This window comes from Dissoconium aciculare, assembly GCF_010015565.1.
Source record: "Dissoconium aciculare CBS 342.82 unplaced genomic scaffold K489scaffold_17, whole genome shotgun sequence".
Lineage (NCBI taxonomy): Eukaryota > Fungi > Ascomycota > Dothideomycetes > Mycosphaerellales > Dissoconiaceae > Dissoconium > Dissoconium aciculare.
This window is the reverse complement of record NW_022984967.1, coordinates 243,299-269,791: the sequence shown is the minus strand read 5'-3', so window position 1 is coordinate 269,791 and position 26,493 is coordinate 243,299. Positions and strand designations below refer to the sequence as shown.

The 26,493-nt window shown below is 51.7% G+C and overlaps 7 protein-coding genes across 7 annotated transcripts; 4 read left to right on the top strand and 3 right to left on the bottom strand.

The window, feature by feature from the left end:
- Positions 1 to 3,949: 3,949 nt before the first annotated feature.
- K489DRAFT_404952 (uncharacterized protein) lies at positions 3,950 to 8,274 on the top strand (the record flags this gene model as incomplete). The annotated part of the gene is made up of 2 exons (XM_033607137.1): positions 3,950 to 5,079; positions 5,107 to 8,274. The coding sequence occupies 2 exons, from the start codon at positions 3,950 to 3,952 to the stop codon at positions 7,937 to 7,939; spliced, it is 3,963 nt and encodes a 1,320-aa protein (XP_033455629.1). The 3' UTR covers positions 7,940 to 8,274.
- Positions 8,275 to 11,644: 3,370 nt separating this feature from the next.
- K489DRAFT_435037 (uncharacterized protein) lies at positions 11,645 to 15,126 on the top strand (the record flags this gene model as incomplete). Its single annotated transcript, XM_033608583.1, has 3 exons — positions 11,645 to 12,079; positions 12,167 to 14,566; positions 14,643 to 15,126. 3 exons carry the CDS (start codon positions 11,645 to 11,647, stop codon positions 14,832 to 14,834), a joined length of 3,027 nt encoding a protein of 1,008 aa, XP_033455628.1. The 3' UTR covers positions 14,835 to 15,126.
- Positions 15,127 to 15,350: 224 nt separating this feature from the next.
- Positions 15,351 to 16,919, top strand: K489DRAFT_384778 (uncharacterized protein). The gene is made up of 2 exons (XM_033605936.1): positions 15,351 to 15,796; positions 15,876 to 16,919. The coding sequence occupies exons 1-2, from the start codon at positions 15,520 to 15,522 to the stop codon at positions 16,514 to 16,516; spliced, it is 918 nt and encodes a 305-aa protein (XP_033455627.1). The 5' UTR covers positions 15,351 to 15,519; the 3' UTR covers positions 16,517 to 16,919.
- Positions 16,920 to 17,815: 896 nt separating this feature from the next.
- K489DRAFT_92189 (uncharacterized protein) lies at positions 17,816 to 18,748 on the top strand. Its single transcript, XM_033609044.1, has one exon. It carries the CDS (start codon positions 17,917 to 17,919, stop codon positions 18,382 to 18,384), a length of 468 nt encoding a protein of 155 aa, XP_033455626.1. The 5' UTR covers positions 17,816 to 17,916; the 3' UTR covers positions 18,385 to 18,748.
- Positions 18,749 to 19,284: 536 nt separating this feature from the next.
- Positions 19,285 to 20,833, bottom strand: K489DRAFT_384776 (uncharacterized protein). The gene is made up of 3 exons (XM_033605935.1): positions 20,502 to 20,833; positions 20,129 to 20,428; positions 19,285 to 20,030 (listed from the first exon to the last, which is right to left on the bottom strand). Exons 1-3 carry the CDS (start codon positions 20,569 to 20,571, stop codon positions 19,399 to 19,401), a joined length of 1,002 nt encoding a protein of 333 aa, XP_033455625.1. The 5' UTR covers positions 20,572 to 20,833; the 3' UTR covers positions 19,285 to 19,398.
- Positions 20,834 to 21,192: 359 nt separating this feature from the next.
- On the bottom strand, positions 21,193 to 22,592 carry K489DRAFT_327379 (uncharacterized protein; the record flags this gene model as incomplete). The annotated part of the gene is made up of 3 exons (XM_033601986.1): positions 21,193 to 21,656; positions 21,711 to 22,458; positions 22,515 to 22,592. 3 exons carry the CDS (start codon positions 22,590 to 22,592, stop codon positions 21,193 to 21,195), a joined length of 1,290 nt encoding a protein of 429 aa, XP_033455624.1.
- A 223-nt stretch (positions 22,593 to 22,815) lies between these two features.
- K489DRAFT_92173 (monocarboxylate permease-like protein) lies at positions 22,816 to 24,839 on the bottom strand. The gene is made up of 3 exons (XM_033609043.1): positions 24,105 to 24,839; positions 23,838 to 24,053; positions 22,816 to 23,782 (listed from the first exon to the last, which is right to left on the bottom strand). Exons 1-3 carry the CDS (start codon positions 24,489 to 24,491, stop codon positions 23,039 to 23,041), a joined length of 1,347 nt encoding a protein of 448 aa, XP_033455623.1. The 5' UTR covers positions 24,492 to 24,839; the 3' UTR covers positions 22,816 to 23,038.
- Between the last annotated feature and the right edge of the window lie 1,654 nt (positions 24,840 to 26,493).

Genomic DNA, 26,493 nt, shown 5'->3' with positions numbered 1-26,493 from the left:
GCATGTTGAGCCGGGGGTTGATGCCGCCCATGCTGTCCATCTTGGCGGAGATGTGACCAGAGAACTGCACCGCACGCTGCAGGACGATGGAGCTGCGACAGTAGAACTTGGTCTGTAGTATCCATTGGCTTTTAGGTGGTGACAAATGTGGGATCCACAAGAGCGTCGCACTGCTTGGACTTCCTTGTCTCATAGACAGACACTTTGCAGAAGTTTTCCTGGGTCGCATTCTCGGTGACGAGGACGATGTCACGTACAATCTGCATAGCGATCTCGTCGCCGCTGCAGGAAAGAAAGCTGAACATCCGACGACGAATCAGGAGCGCCCTGTCTGGGAGACCGGCACAATTGGCGCATTAACTGGGACCAAGAAGGCACAAAGGTTTTGGGTTCGGCCGTCGGACTTCGTGTTCGATGACAATTCTTATGTTAGCTTCCCGGTGGAGATTGAAATATACTCGATCGACTCGGACTCCCTCTTCCGCAGGCCCCTGAACAAGCTAGAAAAAGGCCGTGACGCCGATCCGAAGAAGTCCATCAAGGAGGTGAAGGCCGACGCAGTTCCCTTGAGGAACCACATTCCAGGCTTCGAACAGTCAAAGTATGACAGATAGGAAACTCTGAATGTGCTGGTTTAATCCAACGGCGACGTCTGGTTATGAATCCCACAGTTGCTCATCGGGCGCTCTAACTATAGTGGCGACTGGACTCCGTCTCGCGAGTATCCTCGCGTTAGCCAGGGTTGCGTTTGGATTTAGCAGAGTAAGTCCTCGAAGGCCCTGCCGAGAGCAACGTAGATAAGGCACACTCCGTTTCTGACGCGAAGAGCAAGGCACTTCATGTTGACAAGGTCAAGATCCTAACGCGCCTAGTCGATGATTTGGTCAATAAGGGGCTTTTTCTTATGTATCATGAGACACCAACCCTTCGCTGCAAGGGGTGGGAGGGGGAGGCAAAGTTTAAGGCAGTGCCAACACTGTTTCGCGATGTTAAAACAATGGTCACACGTCGGAATTGATCGACGCGAGATCGATGTCCAAGGGCCAGCACGTGATGTCAGTCGCATTGAAGACGAAGTCAGACCCACTGAGCCAGTAGCGATCTGCCTTCTTAAACTTCGAGAGGGAGCCGTCAATAGTGAGTGAGGTATGCCGTAGACACCTTGGCTGGCGTTTGCTCTGGTCGTAGTCGAGGGTCGGAACTGGGCGAAAACATGTCGATTTCCACCGGGAATGTGACAGTGGCCATAGTTCGCTTGACATGATGGTCGTTGTGGCCACTGTATCTGAGGTTTCCCGGTCAATACCAAGGAGGCAGCATTTTCACTGCTGAACGTGCCCGGGTACCATAGTCGGAGTGTTTGTGTCCGGAAAAGACAGCCTGGTCATATCTTTGAGCGACAACATCGAGGACGTCTCTTTTATAATGACCTTCCAACTCGGACGAGGGTATTGTGTGTTCTCTCGTCTCCAATTCCGAGGACCTTGGGCCAGCGTCAAGCTCTTCCTCTGCCTTGGTGTAGTACCCTACACTATATCTTCAGAAAAGCAACTTGGCTGACTCATTGTCGCTCGGCTCTTCGTCGTCGGATGCGATCTTTTCTATACCTGGCATTGTACTTGCGATATCATGTCGATGTGTCAACCGTAATCGAGCTGTAGTGTCACAGGCCCACGACCTCCGACGCTCATTTCTATTATTCGGCGGTTAACTTGTAGTTCAGACTTTGTCGATACCACACGTTATCGACCAGGGCTCAAGGTACAATGCCGAAGACAGAAACGAATGCCAGAGGTTGTAAGGCTTGTGTGGTGTGACGTTGGTGAATTTGGTGAGGTCGGCGAGGAACTGACGCAGATGAGATGAGACGATGAGTTGGGGAGCTGTGAGGCATACGAGGGCGGAGAGAGTTTTGCGAGGTTCAAGATTTGTGAGAATCCAGTAACTTGTGATGTTGTCAGCCTTGATTCCAACGCACAAGATTTTCCCACAAGCAATCGAAAATGGTTTCTGGAATTTGATGCATACTATGTACGCTCTCACAAGTTGACTCCACTCCTTCAAGTGCTGTCTGCTCTCTTGGAGGACGACATTGCGGTGACTAATCGTTGAGCAAACATGTCTGATGAGTAATATTGCACCAACCGACCTCTGGATAAATCATCAGGTGCCGTTGTGTTTTGAATACTTGGCCCCCAATGAACAAGGTCGTGGAGATATCAAGGGGTTTATGCACAACTTTTCATGTTAAGCAAGTAGCACTGACTATGATCGAACCTCAAACACACACAATTACAGAGCGACTCTTGTCCGAAACAAGCAGGTCGCGGATGAGAGCATTGTTACCTTGGTATGTTCGGCGGCCAGCCACATGTGTGTCCATTCACATGTCACGGCCAGCAATTGCGTGTTGTCAGAGAGCGCGAGAACCAACAGGAATCACATGTTGCGGCGAGTCACATTGCCTGTGGAAGGGCCTCGGGAACGATGGAGACGATGCACATCACATTGGCTACGCGCGACAAACACCCTTTACGTCGCCGTATCACAAAGATGTGTATTGCGGAATGGCGTGTCACCAAAGACCTCGGGAGTTGTGGAACAGTAGACATCACAATCGACTTGCGACGGTGCAGCGCCAGGAACGAATGTACCAGGTAGATAGGGTGGAATTTGCCCGTGCGTGGTGGGCGGCCCGGGCTTCGCCCGCTACGCTTCCTTTTGAGCACGCGGGAGTGCCGTTTCGGAAGACGAAGCCTGAACTCGTCGGCGTTGCTCGTCGGCATTGTGTACCATGTGGATGCGAAGAACTGTATCTCGCGGAGGCAATATTTATTGCTCGCGACAGTATTGTATAGCGATCATGCTGAGGAACGATCGATGAAACTTGCGTAGGGTCACCGAGAATAAACTGTTTTTTGATGGCCTTGATAGGCAATGTTCATTGCATTAATCATTCCGACCACAAAGATCGTCTACTTAGTCATTGAAAGTTTAACTGAAAGCCATAATCCTCCTTCACAATGTCCATCGTCGTGATGCGCCATGCGCGTGATGGTACAGTTCGTGCCTCCGGCCAGGGAGCAATTTCATCATCTCATTCTCATCGTGTGATCGACAGCCGGTGTCGATCAGCATGATGGCAGCTCCTGTGTCGAGAGCGAATCCTCACCAAGTGAAGACATCTAGTAGTAGCTCTTGGTGGGCTTGGGAGCCGGGTACTCAGGCTTGGGGTGGTGCAGGGCAAACTCACGACGGGCTTAACGCCTTCTTAGGGTATGCCTAGATAAGTCGTTCATACTTAGTACCTAGATAGTCTTCTAGTCATATCATTATAGAGGCCTCTTTTGCTTGTTACGGCGCCTCTTGTTGCGCCCAATATGCTCAGTGCATCTTCGTGACGAGGTTACACAGTCGGGAATAAGTTCGACCGTCCGCCCGCCCGTCCCGTCCGTGGTCAGAGCACCACCACAATATTACGACATTTTCAAACGACGCGAGTCTTGTTGATGATCCTGCTCTCTAGACACGACAAGAGACGAGAAGTTTTCACCAATCTCAAGCTATTTCGACACATTCGCAAGCAGATATTGTGCGTTCTGGATTCTCAGTAAAGACTTGTCTTGCTGTCGAAGAAAGGCGCATTTATTCTTTGGTTCACTGTCATCACGCTTTTGTTGTTCTGGTTCTTGGGGCTTGGACTTGTCCTGCCTCTTTTGATCACAGCACACTTCTCTTTGTTCTAGTTCTGTTGGGGTTCTGGACTTGTCCTGCCTCTTTCAAAATCATCAAACACTCTCTGTCCTGTTTCTGGAGTTTGGTGTTGTCCTGCTTCTGTTCAAGACTTGCGCACAAATTCACGTCAAGTTGATTTCGTCACACAAAGCTCGATACCTGAGCTCATTCATCGCTCGATAACACCTCGCCAGACCCTTACATCATTTTCACAATGGCGACTCAAATGAAATCCGATGAGATGCTCAGCGATACTCTCCGCATCCCGCGCGATTACGCTCTGCAGTCGCGCTTCAAGAATCCCAACCGTAGCTCTCCAAGAAGTGTCTACTCTTTGCAGAGTTACAATCTGCCACTCTCTCCACAGTTGGCTTGCAATGGGCATACTCTCAAGACGCATCCCGACTTCACAATGGAATTCTGGGCAAATACAGAAGTACAATGCCCACGATTCGAAATTCGGCTTTTCCTCGAGCCGAAACCTCTGCAAGGTCAACTCAAGAAGACCAAAGGTGTGTTTGTATCGTTCTTGGCATACGATGAAGTCGAGTCCTCGGAGAACCTCCCGGAGCGGACGCCATATAAGTGGCGAGGGGGATTGGACCAAGAACCGCCAAGAGGTCCTATGAGCTTTTCTCGACAGCTCAAAAATGTTCGGTTTCGCACGATCGAAGATGCCCAAGGTGAAGCTGGGTTTGAGCTCCCGCGTGTAAATGAAACCAAATACACCGACGAGCAACATCGGGTTTTCTCCTGGCAAAGCGAGCATTTTATCAAGCTGCGCCACACAGTTGATACGTCGAACATGTCTCCCGCATGCATTTATGCGCTGGAGACCCTCAAATCAATCGAAGCCAGTATAGAAGCTGGCTCGACCATATATGTCACCTTTGCACTCCGTCATTCCACAGCTTCTGATCGCTTCCTGGATCAATTCTGGCCACGATTTGCCGCGATGCCTTCCCCGCCACCGCCAGACTACTGGGCATTTCTGCGTTCCTCCGCGGAGGTCAAAAAGGACGACAGCTCTTTGTTAGTGTCGCACTTTGAAGTCGATCGCAATTACATCGATTGTGCCTTGTCCGATCGGGTTGATCCAGCGTCGGGTGGTGAAGCAAAGTTCTGGACTCCGGAAAAGAATTTTGATGCAGCGAAGATTCCGTCTCCCATTTCTTTCTGTCCTTTGCCACGTTGCGACGCTTTCCTCACCGAGCGGCAGTATCTCTTCTACGTTCTGGGAAACTTTGAGTATGAAAGATACCATAGTGACGCCCAGTCAGAAACGGCATTCAATGGATCATACTCCTGTCGCTTCGAACCTGCCGGCGACGACTTTGCTACGTAGTATGTAGCACTGAATATCACCGCCAGCACGATCATCAGACCCGATAAGGAGCAAGCGGCGATCGAGTCTGAATTGCCTCCGGTTGGAACGCCAGTCACCGTGAGTTGCCAACTCGATCCAGGCAGACCTCACGAATTCTGGAACGGGTCAGTCATTGCTATGCCACAAAAAGGCTACACTGGCTTCAACGTGCTCCTACAGGCCACCCGGCCTCCTCACAGTGGTGGCACGGTACAATCCTTGAAAGAGGATGTCACTGCAGACTTGACATTTGGCTACGTAAAGCCGGTCTCTATATGGACCTCGGGCGCCATTACTGATCTTATCGAGGGCAATGTCAAAGTTCCGAAGTCTTCTTCTCCTTGCAAATTCACGCCTTCGTTTTTCAAAGAGCTCGTCCTCGCTCAAGATCCGCGAGCGCTAGACAATGAGAGCGAAGAGGGTCTGCCATTAGATTGGCGTCGGACTGTCGAGCATCTGTGTGACGAGCGAAACGCCAACCAGTGGCAACGTGAAGCAATCTTTCATTTCTTTACGCGTAAATTCACACTCGTTGCAGGTCCTCCTGGCACCGGCAAAAGTACGCTGGTTGACATGATTATGATCCTGTTAGAGAAGTTCGACAACAAGTTCTGGTGCTGTACTGACAGCAACGCTGCAGTAGACGTCCTGGCAGAAAAGCTTGTAAAACGCAAGGGACGTCAAGCAGAAGGATTCTTCCGACTGCGACCGACATTCAGAGAGACCTTTACGCCGCCACTCATGTTGGCGCAGAATCCAGGAATGAGCCAAGAGACGGCAGACAAGATGCTGAACGTGGAGCTCGATTTGCCTCTGTCGCTTGAGGTTAAGATTCGTCGGCGTTGGGATGCTTACGAGGACAAGAAGTTGGGCAAGCCCGAGTTCAAAGCCGAAAGAGAATTGTTGGAGCAGTTAGTTGACGCTGCTGGGAGACTGACAAATCCTCCCACCGAAGAAGGCGATGATGAAGCAATCGAGGAGGCACATCGGAAGGCAGAGGAAGATTTCGGTGGTACCCTGCAGAAGCTGCAAAAGGGATACATCAAAAAGGCGAAAGGAATCTTCAGTACTACTGGCGGTGCCTCAGGGCCTCTTCTACGAAACTCCTTCCGTCCTGACGCGATTATCATGGATGAAAACTCCCAGGCTATGGAAGCTGGTTGTGTTCTGCCTATCGTCAAAGGAATGGCAGCTGGACGGCTCAAGCGCGTGTTGATCATTGGCGATCCCCAGCAGCTGCCTCCGACGAGACTCAGCCGTCGTAATCACGCAGCAAGCAACGGCGAGGTCTCGATGATGGAACGTCTAGAGGCCGCAGGCTTCCCCGTCGTGCGTCTGAGAGTGCAGTACAGGATGCATCCTGATATTAGTAGCTGCATCATCAAAGAGATGTACAACACAATGATCGACGGCGAGAACACGGTAGCAGGCAGGCCTGCCGATGAACAATTCAGGAATTTCTTGACGATGTTGTGGACTCGAACAGTAGCGAAGAAGCGAAACGCTAACAAGTTCAATCCCCATCAAAACGCTATCATCATCAGCCCGTCGACGATCAAAGGCGCCAAATTCGGCAGCGAGATTCTCCCTGGCAGCACATCAAGGCATAATGTTCAGACAGCCATGATGGTCTTCCAATTGTGTAGCTGGTTGATTAAACATGGCAAATTCAAGCCAAATGAGATCATGGTCACCAGCTTTTACAAAGACCAGGTGCAATTGCTTATTGGTCTGCTCGCCGATCTGGGCGGAATCGGATGTTTTACCGTCGACGGCTCTCAAGGCAAGGAGGCCCCGATTCACATTATTGACTGCGTCATACTCGGCCAAGCAGCAGCTGAGTCGATGGGCTTCCTGTCTTCGGACAATCGTCGTTGGAATGTCGGTGTCTCTCGTGCTCAGAGCGGGCGTATCTTGATTTGCAGCGAGGACTTCGTCGTTGGCAACAGGAAGACTGGCGTTTGGGCATCAACCATCATGGAGGCCAAGGCGAAAGCGGCCATTCTAGACGATGCCATGTTCCACACTAGCATGGACACCGTCGATAAGACGCATTTTTGGGACGTCGTGAACAAGTTCAAGGCAAGTGCAGGGAAAGGCAAGAAGACTGGAGCGCCTCGACCCAAGCTTCCAGAAGCTCAGGTCAACAAGATCCGCATCAGCCATGCACACACCATGATCAACACATTGCCTGGCTGTTCGCAAGACGAGGCTGCAAGGTACCTCGCGGCATGCGACGACAATCTCAGTGTCGCAATCAATACCTGGTGTGGAGATAATCCTCTCGCATTCGAAGATGATGATGTCGAAGAGATTGAGCGCGAGTCTGGAAACGATAAACCACCTCCTCAGCAGCCCTCGGCAACGAGTCGCTCCGCTCTTGCGCCAAGTCCGACCTCGCATGCCCCCGCCGCCGCCTCGCCCATCACGTCCTCGTCGTCGCTCGTCGCGTCGGTCCCGAAGTCCGCTCCTTCGGTCTCGGTCTCGGTCATGCCTCTACCTCCACATCTGAGGCAAGTCGCCACGGGACCTGCGCCGATCACGAAACCGGTGCCGGTGCCCATCTCGCCGCCTGGTGCCGTCGCGGCCCCCCCTCTCCCGCCGCATTTGAGGAAGCGGTCTCTCGCTCTCCTCCCGCCGTCTGTGCCTACTGTCGCAGCATCTGCTCCTCCATTTCCTGCCCGCGCTTCAGCGATGCCTCCACCAGTTTCGATCGGTGATCCGATGGCAGTTTCTCGGCAAAGATTGCGCCGTCTGCTGGAAGAGATTGAAGAGGAGCATGGTTTCGTGGCCACCCGGAAGATGGTGAATGAGGAATGTCAGAAGCGGTACCCGTAGTTGGCAGGGCGGCTCTCGATTGCTCTCTATCCTTCGCGTTGAGTTGCTCTGTGTTCTGTCTCGTGCTTTTCCTTCGTTCTCTTTTGACTGGCGCTCTTGAATATCTCAACTTCGGTTGAACTCGTGCGCTTGGGTATTCTCTTGTACGTAGACCAGATGATCATCTGTTGACATCTTCATCAAGAGGTTCGTTGGCAATTACCGGAATGCCAATCCCTGTTGCGATTGTTCTGGATTTGGGCACTCTCTTGGCTGCGGGCTTTTTGTCTTTCGGATTAAATTTCTGATGATTGATTCATTTGTCTTTCAAATTAAATACGTTCCTCAGCCTCTTCAGATTGTGAAGTGTAAATTTGATGTTCTGTGAGTCTGCAGAAAGTTGACTTGGTTCGGCTTGTTGTGTAATAACGAAAGCTGTTAGACGGTCATCGCATGTCATTTGTTTTCGGGAATGAGCATCCTCCCATCCGCCGAAGTGATTTTGTGATTCGAAACGATAGCCTGTGACTGCGCTATGTATTTAATCTCTACATGGGCAATGAACTATATACACTTTAGCTTCATTCCAAGAGGACCGAAGGTACTGTCCGTATATCAGTCCTGCAACATTCTTGCACATAGAGCATGGAAATATCAATGACATTCCAATTTCAGGCCACTCGCAGCCCAACTTGAAGTCACCGCAATTTGTCAAAATACGGGAACAAGAGGGAGCGTCCCAAACATGTAGCACATCAAATTCCGCCAGACAGCGAATATCCACCGAATGGCTGAGCCTTGTGAAGCGATGGAGATGCTCATCTTCTCCTCGAGCAGCAAGTTACCATTCGCAGGTGCATTTTCCCAGGTCAGGTGTCTTGGACGTTTGTTTTGCTTGAGAACCTTTCTGACGTGTTTAGGATCCGCGCGAGATGTGGATATAATCACACGAGGCGGGAGAGTGTCACAACCAGAAGAGTGTGTATGAAGATGTTCTCAGAATGGATATATTGCTTTTACTAATTGCTTATATATCGGGTATGTTGTGGGCTTCTTCATGTGGCCTGTGAAGAGAATGGCAGCGGCGACAGTCGCGACAGTTCCATGTGCGATGTGTACATAAGAATGACAGCGGCACTCTGTTCGACCAACAGTAGAGGGGTCCTCGCTCTGAATCACATTTCTTCTGCTCCGTCCCGCTTGTTCAAGATCGTTTGGAGCCAGCTTACAAAAACATCTCTTTGCTACGGTTGGAATGGGTGTAGGTATTCCTCCAAGCTCTTGCAAAGGCCGCCGCCGTCGCTGAATCCCAGCACTGCCTTGACGTTCACTCCACTTTGCCTGACAGCACCAGCTTCCCGATCTTACGGCAGGGAAGAAGATGGGTGCCATTGGCCGTTCATCCTGCATGTCCGACGACTGATCCTGGTGATTGAAAAGGACGCGGGTCCTTGCTGACATTGTCACCAATCGGTAACGATTAGCCCGAAGATAAACCCCAATGAGTTCTGTCCATTCATCATCGTGGCCGATCGTACGGCACGTAATTGATATTGAATACGACGTTGATCGATCTGCCGTCGATGACCATCAGTGCGTTAGTAGATCCGGGCAGGAGGGCGCTCATATTCGTGTCGCTTGCTCCCTTATTGAGGTGCACCGAAGCCGTACTAGTATTTTGCGAGCGACTGTAGTGCGCTGGACGCGGACAAGATGGATATTGCGCTGGTGATACAAGTTGCGGCAAATGGTGGGTAGTGAGAATCTTTTTCGTTCCACAGACACGCTGACCAGAGGACCTCTGTATTCCTCCCTGATAACAAACTCCTGCGAGTTCTGACGTCATTGCTGTGAGACGCCAAGGTCCTGCATCGGTTTAATTATCGAAGTGCGCTTTACTGGCGATCCTCGCGGACGAGATATCGAGTATTGGCAGCGGCTGCGCTCTTACTAGCACGACCTGTCGATGCTGTCACCCAATCTTGGACACCCCGAGTTGTATATCCGCGAGTGGAATAGTCTCCATAGCCTCGTACCCGTGTGCGATCATAGATAGAAGACTGAACATCGTGGCAGATTTGGTGCGAAATTGAGAGCCAATGTAGCCATACCCAATTCCGGGGACGCGATACACAAATGTACTAACTTCGCGCTGCCACGTGGCTGCCCGTCACGTCTGTTCTCTCGCAATAGAACGGTTGCCCAGGTGCTTTTGTTGTTTTTCATCGCTGTCCCAAACAATATGGCATTCGGGCGTTGTCTCAATGTCTCGCGCCATGTCTGTCAGGGTGATTTAAAGAGCGTCCCGACGTCAGATCCCCGCATGTTCGCGCGACAGTCACTCGCGATGACTGGAGTTGCTGAACGTGCCACTACGCAGAGGACCACAGGGCATGATCATCGACTACCTAGGTATACGATCTCAGCGTTCAGTGACTGGAGAGCTCAATACAGCAAGACTTTGAGTGGAATTGACGTTCCAATGAAGTCCGCAGCCAACGTGTCTGTACGCTGTGCGAAGCAGAACTTGCACATTACTGTCCCAATTGGCACGCACTTCCGACAGGCGCACTTGATTGATCGCATTGTGCCTTCTTGATCCTGCTTGCAACGACGGGGGTTTTCTCTCCAGCTCAAAGCGTGCAAAAATTAGCTCTGGGCATAACGTCACGTCGCGTGTACAGTTTCTATGCCCGAAGTTGAGCAACCTTCGAATACTTCAGAGATCGACAAATTCGTTCACCACACATCGAACGCTAAATGAAACACTCCTACCCATGCCTTCATCAAATACTGGTCAGGTACCATTCGAGATCCCAAGTACACCATCGAATAATAACAGTCCCAACGCACCTGCAGCGTGCCTGAGCAGATGACAGCTCATGGCTGTTCACGCCAATCCCCATGCGGCCGACTTCCTGCATCTCGACAAGAACCGGAAGGCACGATTTCATATGAGATCATGCAGGTATCATTACGCACTGCTATGCACACCTCAAAATTTTACAGATTGCAGAACAAAGCTTCAGAACTGGTGTTCGGTACTGGTATTTTTACTGGAAATAGCAAATCAACGATATCTCAGGGCGCATTGCTCCTCGTCGGCGCTAATTTGTGACGCTCAGTAGATGCAATATCGTGATCTTTGGTGACCTGATCAGCGCTGCGTCTATATCCGGTGATGTTGACGACGTGCCTGCCAACTCTCGGACATTCATGATGAAACACAAGCGCCCCATCCTATTCCGCAGGCCTGCCACCCAAGCAATACACCGTCATAGCAGTCGGATCTTGAGGTAGGCACCCCAAGTTTGCTACTGTGCCAGGTATCTGACTTCGATTCCTGCTCCTCTCTCCCTCTCCCCCTTCTCTCCCCTTACGTTTCTTGAGATTACTGGCAATCTGTCTGAGGTTTACGTTTCGCTGCTCGCTGCATCACGTCGATTCATTGAAGGTTATCGTTTCAAAAGGTCTTGAAGAAGTTTTCGGAAGGTCTTGGTGCTGTGGGCGTACATCTCGGTGTCGTCCTTTGCTTTTTCCTCCTTTCTCCTCTTCTCCTCGGCGTACATCTCGGTGTCGTCGTTTTCCTTTCCTTCTCTTTGGGCATACATCTCGGTGTTGTCCTTTTTGACAGTTCTCGTTGGGCATACATCTCGGTGTTGTCCATTTCCAACAGAGTTCTCTCCTTTCGATCTCGATCTAGCACGCAGTACAGACTGCTTCAAGATGGCTCCTCTTCCGTCATATAAAAAGCCAGTTCCCAAAAACGTCTCCCGCCTACCTTCGCATCAAGCCGGGCCTTCCTCAAAGCCAGAGGAAGAGACATTTAATACCACGGGGCCGAAATCTCGCGTCGACCACAGTTATATCAATACAGCTGGCGATCCAAACAAGAAGTTTAAGCGACCGAGTTTTACAACGAGTGGCAGATCATCAGAGCCCACTCGATCGACAAACATAGCTGGACCTTCGTCGATCGGTCATGAGGGATCGAGGTCCTCGTTAAAAACCTCTGCCCGCGACCTCCGGACTTCTGTCCCTTTTCCGCTGCTCGCTGCAGCTTCATCTGACTCGCACGGCAGGCCGTCAATATCAACGTCGCAGGACACGGCCTCCCTCGCGGATGAAGACTTTTTGGCTGTCGCTGAGCGAATCGATCCGGTTTGCCCTGTGGCAATCGATCCCGTCTCCCATTTGGAAGAGGACGATTGTGAATCTCCTTTGTCGTCGGTCGATCCATCCATCTAGGACCAGGTGAAAAACACCCTCGACACCACCCTCGACCTTGCCGCTATCAATCACGCGGCGTCTCCCTCAAGGTCAGACTCTCCCAAGCTGAGCGTTCCTCGTCCGTTCAGCCCGTCAATCAATAGCGATGAGGATAATATTACCGTGGCCATACCAAAGTCGGCACAATCACCACCACCACAACCACAATCACCATCACCACGTACTCCTGACGTGGTCATCCCAGAGCCGGTTCGTTCATTGGCCAAGTCAATAAAATCTCCTCGTTGGGCATCCCGATCGTCTAGGTCGACATGTCTTGTACCTCCGGTCAAGATTGCAGCTGAACCCACAATTCGGCGGATGACAAGGTCATTGGCAAGGAGTTTGCCAGTCGAAGTGTTACCCGCGCCGAACACGTCTGGAAAGGGCCAAGAGACCAATCTGGACTACGTCACTCCCGCCAAAAAACAGAGGATCACTCGCTCGGCCTCAAAAGCGGTGCTCACTGTAAACTGCACCAGGAGTGAGGACGATTTCACCGACGACACGAGGAGTGAGATCAACGGTGAGGATGATGATGATGTTTATTGGGAGGACGACGACACCGGTCCCCACGACAACGACGATGACGATGACGAAGATGTTGATGACAATGCCAACAAACCTCCGGCTGAAGACGACTCGGACGAGGGTTCAGAATTCGATCCGGTCTCGGACGACGACTCCGATGATGAGCTCGGCTTGGACTGCGATGACGATGAAGATCTTGCCGCTATTGATGTCGCGAACTCCAGATCGTCAGTGCCGAAGGCTGGTTCATCAGAGGCTGGTCCATCGGGTCGACAAACTCGTTCTGCTCGTCAAGTTTCCACTCCGATCGAGGGGACTGCACTGGAATTCCTCCATACGAAGTTGACGAATGAAGAATGGCGACAAAAGTACGCCAGCTGGCTACAACCGCGGGCTGGGCGCATCATAAAGGCCAAATACAACAAGTTTGACCCAGCGTCATTCAAGTCAATCGATGTCTCGGCCCATATCGACAACATCGATACACATGATTCGAGTTCCGGTGTGTTTGAGGGCAGAATGCGCCATATTTTGACCAGATACAAAGCCTCTGCCGAAGACAAGATCGCCAACAAATCTTCGCTTATCGACATGACTAGAGCCCGCTCTATCAAGCGAGTGGATTCTGAATCGGAAATTCGCTTTGTGTTATCAAACATGCATCCAGATACGAAGCTTGTTCTCGATCAGCCGAGGTCTACTTTTGGCCTCCAACAATTGTTACGTATGGCCCCGGTGTCAAAGAGCGACCTTACCAAATGGGTCGTTTACATCGTGATTTACGAATTGCCCGACGGCACCGTTTGGCTTTACATCGGCAGCAGTACAAGCCGCGAGGGTTCCTGGTATCGGCTCTACAAAACTTACGAAACAGCCGTGCGATATCTTGACAAAGGAGTGTTTCACTCCTACTCGCGGCTCAGCGGAGCAGCTCAACATATGGTCTTCGCTCCGAAGGGAACCAAGATGCACGTTCGTGTTTTGTGTTCGTTTGATATTCCCAACGATCCAGCCGAATATATTAGAGTGAAAAAGATCGTTCTACGAACGGAGGCAATGTTCATGGACGACTTCCAAGCTTTCCCGGAAGCTGCACCCGGTGAAACGATCACGATCGGTGAACAGAAGATCTCTAGGATCGATATCAACACGTTCTCTCGTTCCGTCGCCCCTCCTGGAGAATCGCACAGCTGCCGTGGTGTCAATCGCATGCACCCATTTGCGATGTCGTTCCAATCGCGCAGATCCGTAAGGTCTCGTGCGGATCGTGTAAAGGCTGCGCTCGCCAAGCAGGGTGGCATATGCCGACTGGACGCACGCTCAATCGGACCCCATACGCACATCTTCATCAATCGCCTCGAGCACAACGTTCCGGACTACGATGATAATTACGTGTGCGCATCATGCCACATATGGCGTCGGGACATGGACGACGATACCCGTGCAGAAGTCAAGAAATGCAAAACGATCGAAGAGCTCGTCGATATCCGAACCATGACGACCAGGTATATGGACATCGACGCTGTCTATAAACATTCAACACACTGTGCGATATGCGAGAGGCCTTTCGAGTCCAGGCCAGCCAATGCGAAACACCGCATAACCAATAACATGGGCTTAGGCTTAGGCAAGGGCAAGGGCAAGGGCAAGGGCAAGACCGAGGGGAGGAACGCCGCAAAGAATCACCCGAGATGGCGTACGAAGATCAGGCCAACCGCGCGCCGGTCTGTGCATTGTCCTCGCAATATCGCTATTTGCTGCACCGAGGACTCCCGCAGTATCGAGTCCTTGTTGACAATGGAACGCCGTAAGAAGACTACCGTGCTCAGTTCGTCGACTTGCGATCTGGTAATGCTCCGAAAGCTGATCACTGGAACGCGCGGTCATATGGGAAAATTCAAGCCGAAAGTATTGATCACAATAGGCGAGCGATGTGGGGTTTGCCGATGCATTCTTCGGCAAATGGCAGAAGGCGAAAGGATCCGGACCTGCGAAAGCTCGCATGACGCAAATCTCCTGGCCGGCGGCATCGAAGTTTCTCAGAATCTTAAGGCAAAACTGGATTGTCTCGCAAACGTCTCTTGGCATGTCTGTATCCGCTGCGCCAAAGGGATGAAAATTCGCACGCAGACGCCGAGAGCTGGAACGGTCACATGGACAAGGAACATTTCGTTGTTGGAAATTCGAGAGGTACTCAGCACTTCCAGAGCAGGATATAAGATGATTGGCCCAGGGAAGAGAAAATGATCTGCAGCGATGGTACAATCACCATATCTGTCCAATGTATTTCGCATCTCATGTACTCAGCTAGATTTGTTGGATACCCATATTGATTATCGCGCAAATGTTCGCGAGCCGTCTTTGCTTCAAAGTTGTGAGAGGAGCGTTTTGTGATCGATGGGCACGCGCAAACAGGCCCGGATACTGATGAAAGAGTCGTCATCTCTAGACGAAGATGCTTACCTTCGTGGAAATTGCCACCAACAGCCACACGTGAAAATACAACGACCCTATCACGTTTTAGTGTAGCGTGCGATGTGTGAAGTGTGCTGCAGTCAGCACCATCCTTGTCGCGCGCCACGATGCGCTCTCGCCCCTGTGTACAGTACTGTACTGTAGGTTCTCTATCAGCGCTCAACGGATATGCGAAAGACTGCGCGTGGTAAGTAAGCCGGATCTCGTTCGTCTATCATCACCTGCTGTAGTTTGTAAACCTTCATTTTCGGTCCTGCAATTATCCCGTCTACGGCATACCCTCTGCGCCGCCGCGCCGCAGTCTTGCGCGCTTTGCGATAAACATCATGTGGTCGACTTCTCTAATCCTCTCAGCATCGTTATTGTTCGCGGCCACAAATGCGCAATGCTTCTACCCCGATGGCTCGCCGTACCAAGGAGGTGTGATATGCGACATAACTCAGAGTGACGGTCAATCATCCTGCTGCGGCATCGAAGACGAGTGCACCACCAATGGCTTTTGCAAATGGCAGGGCTTCCGAGCCAACAACATACTCTCGGTGGTAGGATGTACCGACCGAGACTGGCGATCACCGCACTGCGCGCAATTTTGCACAAAGAACTGTGAGTCAATTCCGATCATTCTGTTGATGTGCGGTGCCTACGCTTTCGGGGACTGACAGGCGGCGTTCGATCTCATCAGCTGGCCAAAAGAATTCCGGAAATCAATTCGTCTTCGCCTGTTCCCAAACAACCTATTGCTGCTCGCAATACCCCGGCGTGCTCCCTGGTGGTTATTCCGACCGGCCCTCGAATTACTCATGCTGCAACGACCCGAGTCTGGTATTCGACGCCGGGCCAGCTAATTATCTAGCCTTGCGCCACGATTTCACGACCTCTACATTCACAGCCACAGCAACCGGCCTCTCGACCAGTACCGCTTCATCTGGAGGTAGTATCACGAGCGCGCCGACAGGGGCTTCAGCCGCTTCCAGCGGATCGAACACGGCGACAACCTCGGCCAGCTCATCTTCCGAGCTGTCCGCAGGCGCCAAAGCGGGCATTGGCATCGGCGCCGCGCTCGTCGGCGTCATCGCCATTGCGCTGGCCGCGTGGCTGACGCTCAGTCATCGACGGCAGAAGTCTACGCCGCTGCTGGCACAGGAGGAGCAGAAGGCGTCGGTCCCGGACGAGAAACCAGCATGGCAAGGACAGAATTCCAATGTGACGGGATTGGGGTACAGCCACGAGATGGGACACGGTTCGGGGATGCATGAGATGGGACTTGACTCGGGCGTGGTTCGGAGTGAGCTGAGTGAGACCGGGAGGAGAGAATTACCTTGATGAAAACGGACATGGGAAAAGAGATGCGTGCATGGACGTATCTCGTAACATGCAAAGGAGGCGCGGCGATCGAGCGACAATGAGATGAGGATCACTTGACGATGGACTCAGATGTTGAGACGAAATGCTGTAATCTTTGGCTGTACATGTCCATGTTCTAGCAATATTTTGTGAACAAGTACTCTCAAGCGCGCGCTCTTCGAAATTTTGACTCTCACTACAGGAAGCAAAAGGGCCAACGTAGACAGTTTTCCCACAACACATACCCATTCACACCCCGACACAGCCCGGTGGTCTTCGAAGATGGGACAGAGCCCACTCCACCGTGCGAAAGACAGAACGAGTTTATGTTTCAACATGCCTATATAGCGCGCAATTCCCGCCGCCTAGCGTGCTTCGGGATACTCTCTACTCGCTCCTTCTTCTTCTTCTTCTTCTTGTTCTTCTTCTTCTTATTCTGCGCGTGGTTCGTCGAGCGAAGGTGATAGCGATCAGGCTCCCATCAAAATCTTCCGCGACGTCCTTGTGACCTAGCTCGAAGCTGCGCTCCATCTTCACCTGCTCCCGAAGCTGATGCGAATGCTGACGTTCTCGACTTTGAAAATTGTAAATTTTCTGAACATTCGAGCTGGAAGAAAACACGGTAAAATACTTAGGGAAGCGGCGAGCAGCACATGTCACGGCGCCGGTCGGTGCATATTTTTGAGTGCCGCATTGCTCGTGCCCGCCCTTCAGAACGCTCCCGCGGCGATGACGTGCCCTCGGCGACGACGGCCTGGCCTACTAAAAGGTTGGGTTATTCTTGCTATGGGTGTTTCCATAAATTCGGAATCATTTTGACAGGGAACCTAGTAATAATCATTCTCTGCCCAGGTTCATTCGGGCTAGAGATGACTGAAGGACTTTAGTATGTTTGGCCTCGGGCTGTATCATGTCTACGGAAGAATCCGCGCAAGTGCCTTCCCACGTCGGTCGAAGCCCTCCACCCGGGCTCTTGATCTAGACCCCGACACTTGGTGTTCGACTCTCTGCGGGCATTTCCTCCCTCACCTGGGCACTCAACGGATCGGTCCAAGGGCGCTCTAAAAGGCCTCAAAATATTTAGTAAAGAAGGGGCAAAATGGCCTGCCTTGCGGTGATCATTTGGATCAATGGTGCCCCATCTATGAGCCGAATCTCCAATTGTCGCGCACGACATTCCCCCATATTTACATTGAAGCTGCCAGTGATCATGATCGCCGTGCAGGATGCACAAGCTCCGCCGACATGTCCTTCAACGTGCAGGTGCGAAGTCCCGCCCCAGGAACAACGCAGATGAAGGACGATGAAAGATGCTATATATCTAGGTATGATCTGGAGTGATCTGCACTCGAGACCCAACTTCCCTTTCTACAAGCGCAATGAAGTCTCAAAGTTTTTCTCTTTTCGCTTGGGTGAGCTTTGCCGCTGCAGGGGCAATCCCCTCGCACACTGCACCCGTATACAAGACATCAGTACACAAAACAAACATACCAGTGTCCAAAACCGCGTCTGCGTACAATGCTGCACCCACCGCCTCCTCTGTGCACAAGACCACGTCTGCGAACAAAGGCACGTGGACATACTATTCGACTGCTACAAAGACAATCACCATTCCTACCACCATCACTTTGGGTCCTCCTACCGAAGTTGTCTACGTCACTCTTCAGTCCACCTCTACCGTAACAGTAACGACCCCATTCACCGTCTATGCGACTACTGAGACTTCAACCTCGATCAATCCATTCTACGGAGCAGCCGTTTTTGTGGACCCGACTCTGACTGCACCGATCGTCAGCGTTCCGGTATGTATCCTCATTGACGTTGATGAACGCGAGAGTAATCGATGAAGTATTGACAACGGTTCCGTACAAGACCCCCTCCGGCTATACTCCGATCTTGTCCGAATACGCATATACAGCTAGCCTGAAGGTGAGTACGACTATCTCGACCACACGCACGACGTCGGTTGTCCACAAAGACTCGCCCGTCACGACGACTGCCACTTGGACCATTACCGACAATGAGGGCACAATCACCAAGACTTCCTACCCTTCGACCGTAACCATCCCCGCGACGTTCACCGTGACAACAACCTTATATCCCTCTGCTACAACTACGTCCACACGGCTGGCCCTACCCACTCACCATGCTATATGTGAGGATCCCGGCAATTGTAAGTAGTCCTACTACCCGAGACCAATCCAGCGACCCAAAAATTTGACAGATCATCCTCCTAAGACGTGAACCATTTTCCTTTTGGTCCCACCTTGCAGTACTTCTATTACTACGCCGGTCCCGACGGCAGTTACGATGACGGTACGGTCTATTCGCTCGACCAATCCATTGGCGTCTCTTTTAATATGACCGACACGCTCGACAACAAGGTCGACTGCTGCAACTTTGCCATGTCGCAGGGCCCCGCCGCTTGGGGAATCTTTCTGCCCAAGGGTGAATACCCGACCAGCGGGCCAAGCTGTTTCGCCTTCAACGTCCGCGATGAGAATGCCTGCGATCCGAGCGCCGTCAAGTTTACCCTCGCGTACGCGCCGACGATAGATCTTGCTCCCGGTCAGGCTTATGCTTTGTAAGTTTGTCCTTTCTTTTCTGGCATCATTCTCGGGAGATCAAAGGCTCGAACGAACGAACTGAACTGACTCGCCTTTTGTACCCCCGACGCAGCAATGGGAGGTGTGGACGTGTGACGCCTGATCATCACGGGAAGGCATATCATCTCCATGGTGGCGCGTATACGCCCGAGGACTCGCCATGAACAGAAGACATGAATATCATCATTATGCAAGGAAGCTATTCCACCGTTGTCAAATACACCTCAAAGTTCGCGTGTTTCCTTCTCGCTGGGTTCATTCGGCGCCCGTCGATGCATCAACCACACATCGATTAAACACCCCTTCCGTGTGCTCCCACACACGCTTGCCCAGCGCATCCTCACGATATCGCTTGAGGACCCCTTCTGTCTTGATCACCTCACTCGAAGCATCAAAGCGCCAAGCTCCAGGTTGCGGTATCGTTGCATCGGACGTGAGAAGATACGCCTGTCGATCACCACAATCCTGAACCTCCATACCAAAAAGTCCCATGACCACCGATCCGACGCCGCGGAATGCCGCCAGACCTACTCGCCATCCGAGTCCAGTAGACGAGTCCGTCGGCGGCGTCAAGCGATTGATGATGTCGGTTTTGACAATCCCGGGAAAGGCGTGAAGGAAGGTAATGCCGTGATTGGAATCCTCAGCGGCAAGATGCTCCAGAGCGAGGGCTGTCATTGTTGTTGTGTGCGCTCCCACCCGGAGGACGGACCACGTCTTCTCGAGTCCGGGGTCTTCGGTGTTGATTGTTTCTTCGCGGCCGCCATTCAGGACACTCAGAACGCGCGGGCTCTGTGAATTTCGGAGTAGAGGGAGAAGGGAGGAGACTAGTCGGAGACGACCGTAGTAGGAGATGGCGAAGGATTGTTCGAGTGATTCTTCGGTGTCTGGACGATTGTGCGTGAGCTACTCTGCTTTGGATTCCAGAATTGTCTGATTTCATCTCCCGCGTCCGTAGAACCATAGCGACAGGAAGCAGACTTACATTGGGGACCCTTGAGGAGCGCCGTACCCATATCTACTCCAGGAGACATGTATACAAAATCGACCTTGTTTTCAGCCTTTTTGATCTGCTCACACGCCGTATCGACATCTCTCAGCAATGAGACCTGCGCATTGAGAAAGACAATCTTGTTGGTAGGATTCAATTTCATCAACTCGGCCTTCTGCGAAGCGAAGCGAGCCTCGGATCGACCGAGCACATAAAACGTTGAGTCGTGGAGGTTTTGAACCATGCGTGTCAAGGTTCCGGCACCGATACCACCGGTCGCTCCGCTGAGGACGCCTTGTCATCGTCAATCACTCATGACTTTAGTATTTTGAATGAGCGCGGAGAGACCCTCATCGAATGGACTTACCCACCCACCCACGATGCTGCTCGCTGGCAAAGCGGGCGTTGTATTGGCGAATCGATGCTATGTTGACCATCTTCGCGGTCTGGAAGACTATTCAAAGGGTTCACGATGGTGATTTCGAAACTTCATGTCGCGGGAAAAGAGGATCTACATATATCGCATATGCAGGCTGACGGTCCCCACTTGTATGTATGCGTGCGGCACAGCGCCTCTCATCAGGAACGAATCGATGCTCACATGCTATGTGCAATCCAAATTCCTTAGTCACGTATACCAAGCGCTTGGGTCCAGCATGCTCTATGCTTCTGTACGTAGGTGTCGTACATCCGTGCGTGTCGTAGGTGATGGACAGTGTTGGGAGGCGAAATCTCTGGACGGAATTTAACTGATTGCCTGGATGACGATCGATAGCGGACGGGCGGCACGATGCGTCACCTATCACTTAAATTTCCGGAAATTAATCCTCGGGCGTGCAATCATACGCTGTGAAAGACCCACTTCGGACAATGATCGTATAAATTAACGGATATGAGAAGCGAACCCGCTTGACATAGCAATGTCTCAATCAGGCAGTCGTCCTCTATTGAACGTCACAAACAGAGCATTCGTTTTCCACTGAGGGGCCATATAAAATTGAAGCGAGGTGTTCATACATGAAGAAAGAGTATGAAAAGAGTCTGCACAGAAGCGGAGTTTAGTTAATATGCTGAAGAAGAGCCATAAGTTTACGTTCACAATCCGCCCTGTGCTGCAACTTGACCTCCTCGGACTGTATACGCCACACGTCTGTATTCGACAGCCTCGAAGGTAATATCATACTCAAGACATCATCAACCAATGTGACTCCTTCGATGCCCTCGATGACCCGCGGCCTCTTGACGTCAAGAGCTTCAAGCTTTTCTTCCCAGAGCTTCGCATACGACCACATCACACCATCGTCAACATCCGCTGGGAGAGGTGAAGGGAAACCATGAAGTTTGGAGTGGCGGAGCTGATCGCCAGCCTCGCTTTTTTCAAGAGCCCAACCTTCTAATCGGCCTCCGAGACCATCGAAAGACCGCAGGAATTCATACATCGGATGCATGATGCCGGAGAAATCATAATCGAGCAGGCCTGTGATGCTGGCATTGGTTGGGTCCACAAGGATGTTGGTCGGTGCTGGTGCTTGTCAGCAGACATGATGCGCAACTGCATAGAAGATAAAACACTTACAGAAATCCGCATGAGTTATGCATTTTTCGGCTCTAGAGCTCAGGCCCGTGAATGCAAGAGGGATGCGCTCGGCTACGAATTTGTCAATTTTGTCTCGTACGCCACTGGCGTGCCAGCCTTGGATGTATTTGTTGTCATCCGCCAGCTTCAACGCAATACGGAATTCAGCAAGGAAGTATTCCTCAAAGGTAGGCCACGGACCATCTCCGAGCGAGGGGAATTGGCCGCTAATGAGTCTGCCATTGGCATCGAAGGTGACGCCTCCGTAGCCGGTGATCCCATCCGGGAGCTCGTAAAGTTGGAATGCGTTGATGATCTCTGCCGTTTGCGCAAAGAGCTTGTCCCTGCTCGCGTTCACAGGAGAGCTTTCAAGATATTTATCAACCGTGATACCGCCCATGCATTGTTGGAGGATATACCCAAATGATGATCCAGCAGCGACGGTGCCCCAATCGTAAACGTCCGGGACGATGGAATGATGATTGGTGTCCTTCAGAGCTGCGGACGCAAGGGTAATCATACCGACCTCGTTCTCCGTTCGGTTGAAAGCATGCATGGTTTCGGACAGAGCATTGGAAAGACGTAGGACGGGTTGCCGCGTCCCAACGGGAACTTGACGGCAAGAATATCGGAGGGCTTTAGTCACGATTTGCCCTTCGGTGAGCGGATGCGGTAAATCAATGCGGTAGACGAAGTTGTTGCTCTTGAACGGGCTCTCTGGGCTGTACCCAAGCGGCGTGATAATAGTCTCTTCCTGCAAGTTGTCAGACTGAGCTTCAAACGAGCGCATATGTGAGGCTTAACAATGTCTGTGAAGCTGTCCCCAAGTATTTGTTGAGCGAACGCCAAGCGCTCCTCGAATTGGTCGTGATTAGGACCCATTGCCAGTGCTGAGCATATAATTTGATCATTGATTATAATGAGGGCACGTGATAGACACAGTGGGAGGTATTCTTATATCTGTAGGAAGATTGAAAATTGGCCGTTGATGATGTGCAGAGGGTGGGCGGAAGGATCCTTCCAAAGAATTGCTTTGTGACACACCTGTGTAACTCGAGCAAGGAATGCACGGATTCAAACTATCACCAATTGACGCAACTCCCGCGCAGTACTTTACAGGAGTTGCACTCGTGAATTTTCATGACTTGCCCTTCGAACCACAACTTGAGTGTGTTTAGGTTGAAGAATCTCGCCCAGACGACGACTCATAAATCGGAAACATCGGCACGATTCACGATCGCCATCCAGCTCGTAGAACACGCTTTCGTTTTAATGTTGTCTTGTCTTTCCTTGACCATTACCACTATTGGTGATCCTCAGCGATCACTTCAAGCCCTCCCAAGCATCCCTTGCTTGGTTGTTAATTTGGTCAATGCTGCAATAATCCCACCAACAACACACAGTGTGCCGCTGAGCATCGCTACCTGGAAGAAACTCTGGTACCGATCTACCATGACACCATTGATGGGTGGTCCAATGAGTCCGCCCAGGGCACTGATGGACATACCCATGCCCATATAAGTGCCGATGTCCCTGGGATCACTAGTGCACGTCGAAAAGGCAGCAGAGGCGCCGGAAATAATGGTTCCCGATGCGAAGCCAAAAAAGGCCGCATAAACGATCAGTCCAGCGTTGTCCGTTACCGAGTTCATAAAGAAGATGATGACGCCACTAACGATTCCCCCAAGCGCGAACATGTTGAGTCTGCCGTACTTGTCTGCAAGAACTCCGGGAATGATCCGACCGAATGTAGAGGCGGCGTTGAGGATAGCGAGCAGATATCCCGCCAATGTCGGATTCATACCTCTACTCACGGCGTAGGTAGGCAGGTAGAACAATGGCGTGAACATTCCGATGAACATAAAGAACAGCACAGCGATGAGTAGCATGTACGTCTTGTTCTTATATGCAGACGGGATCCAGAAACTGCTCTTTCTTGGCGGGAGTCGGGCGCGGACAGTCGCGACGGCGAAAATCATGAACGGTAGGATGAGAAAGCCGACGATGCGTACGGACCACCCAAATCCCAAAGATGAGCTGTTTAATAGCTCGGAGAGAACGATGGGAATGATCTGCGACGTTTCATCAGCCATACGCTTGCAAGCCTGAGTAACCCGAAACACATACAACACCGCCAATTGATGACCCGGACACGACAACTCCGAGAGCTGCTGCTCGCTTCTTGTCGAAGTACTGAGAGACAGCTGCGAAAGCCGGAAATTGAAGGAGGCCCATGACAATACCCATCAGCACGCCTTGTACTAACATGATCTGCCAATACTGGTCGCAAAGGCTCAGCATCATGAGCGCGAAGACGTAGAGTATTGCTGAAGGTATGATAATCTGCACTCTGTCAGCTATGTTCGAGAAGGACTTCATGTTCGTCCTACTGACCCAACTACCGAAAAAATCGAAAAGGGGTCCGCCAACCATGCCCGCAGCGAATTGTAGAAAGGAGGACAACGATCCAATCCAAGCAATATCACTCGGACTCTTGTCTTGAAGCTGATGGGAGAGGTAATACTCCTCAAAGGTGCCGAAGCTGTTGGAAAATCCAAGACAGCAGAAAAAGATTGCGGAACCTCCTGCAGCAACAAGCCAGGCCCTTGCACCGCCGTCAGGAGCAGTGTCAAGATGAGTTTCTTCATGTTCCAACTTTCCGCTCTTCAACGGCGATGGTTCATCGGGCTTGTCACTCGGAGCAGCACTAGCTGAGTCGTGCAGATGCTCACAGGTGGGTGCTGGACGCACTGATTTCTCCGGCGTCCGAGAAGAAGGCATAATTGTTGTCTGTGATTTGCGAATAACGATGGGGAGACTGTGAATATAACACTCTGACGATATGATGTGATGCCGCAAGGGAGGCGTGCGTCATCTCCGCAGGAGATGCGGTCGGAGAGGTACCCCCTTTTACCGGGGTCAAAATGATAGGAGTCTACCTTCCCGATGATGAGGAAGCCCATGGAGGGCAAGCCAGCTCCTCTGGGATACGCATGCTAGGTCGATCATGAGTGTGACCAACGCTCCCGTGCGTCGAAAATACTGCGCTGGTCAACTCAAGAAGCCGTATTTACGGCTTAAATCCGAGCATACGACGACACCATCATAGCACGTCGAACTATTACTGGCGCTTGGTGGCCGCTGTCGGAGGAACGGATGGCGGTACATTAAGACGCAACTTTCCAAGGTTGTTGAGCAATCAAGGTGAAAAGAAAGGCGGCACGGGGGAGGGTTGGATGGCCGGCATGCGGCACGGGCAAACGTTGGGAACGGGACGAGGCTGTAGTGATCCAGAACAAGCATCCGAACTCCATGGCGGTCTGCATCGGTGTGCGTCGCCCGAATCGAGGCCGTCTGCCGGGTGATATAATCTGATCCGATCAGGACGGTAGAGCTCTCCGACGCCGAATCATGCGTACAGTAAAACCTTAGGCGCTCCAGTCTGGGAGTCGTGAGGCAGAGTCATGACTGCAATAATGATGCTGAAGTGGAGGGGCTCCTCGATCGCCCGAGTGTGCCGCACGCATGCAGCAAGCAAGCGTCTTCAGCATACCTTGGACGCCTCATATTAATTGCCCACAGTTGTGCCGAGACGTTGGCGATTGGAGCTTCTTCTTGCCTGTCTGCGCGAATCACCATGTCGTTGCCTATGCATTATCAGATCGCGCCAAATATCTTTGGTGTTCAGTGGCATTGCTTAATTTGGGTCGTGGCGATGCTTGATGGAGTTTGGCGATGCACCCAAATTGCGCCACCACGTGCTCTCACCTCTGCTTTCCCACAAACCGTGCCGCGCAGTGCTATTGGGTGGAGATGGATGCGTGGGAGAGTGAAGTGGGTGTCAGGTGCATATCGTCCTACATCTCAACGGCGCCTTGCTTCCTCAGACCAGGAAGTTCGGTTTCGACCGACAATCGGACCGGCTCATCGAGACAGAGTGGCAAAGCGGCTGACCATGTCGGCGATGTTAGAGAGGAGGCTGCTGGGAACGCAGCGGACTCGCAGTGTCCGACCACCGAAGCCGGTCATTACAGAATGGGAAACGGATGCTTGTGTGCCTACGTGGCCAGGGATTCCTCCATGGTCTGGCAGTTTCGTCGCAATGGGAGGGCAGGTAGGGCAGGTAGGGCAGGCAACTCCACGCTTTCACAACCGTCAGTGTCCTTTCCTTGCCCGCTTGCAGGTGTCCAAGCCATCAGATCGGGGCGGCCTCTTTCTTCTGGTGCTCTTCCGGTGTAACACGTGACCTGATCATTCCAGATCTAGGGTTAGGGTTATCTCACGGATTGTCGCGATGAAAGATTAACTTCTACCTTAGTCAATAGAGGCACTATATGTACAATGAACGATGATTTTGAAGTGTGCGTAGGCCGGGAAGAAAAGGTCAAGATGACGCGTACAGCACCCATCGTTCATAGATGTGTATTGACCGAACTTCATTCGTACATGTGAGCGGGCACGTTAGTGATTATTACACGCTCGGCGGAGACTGCGTGCTGGCTAACGTCAAACACCAGAGCGCGGTCCACCCCACGGCGTGGTCCACGAATTACGTGTCCATAACAACAACAACTTCAACACGCGATGGCACCATCAAAACGCGTCCAAAAGAGCTCAAACGAAGGGAGTGTACTGCTTGCAATATCAGCTTTCAGATCAGGTGACATAGGATCTGTAAATGCTGCTGCAAAAACCTACGGTGTCTCAAAATCAACGCTGCTTCGGAGATTGAAAGGAAGTCCTGCTCGAGAGGACTATATGCCACAGAATAGCAATCTCACTC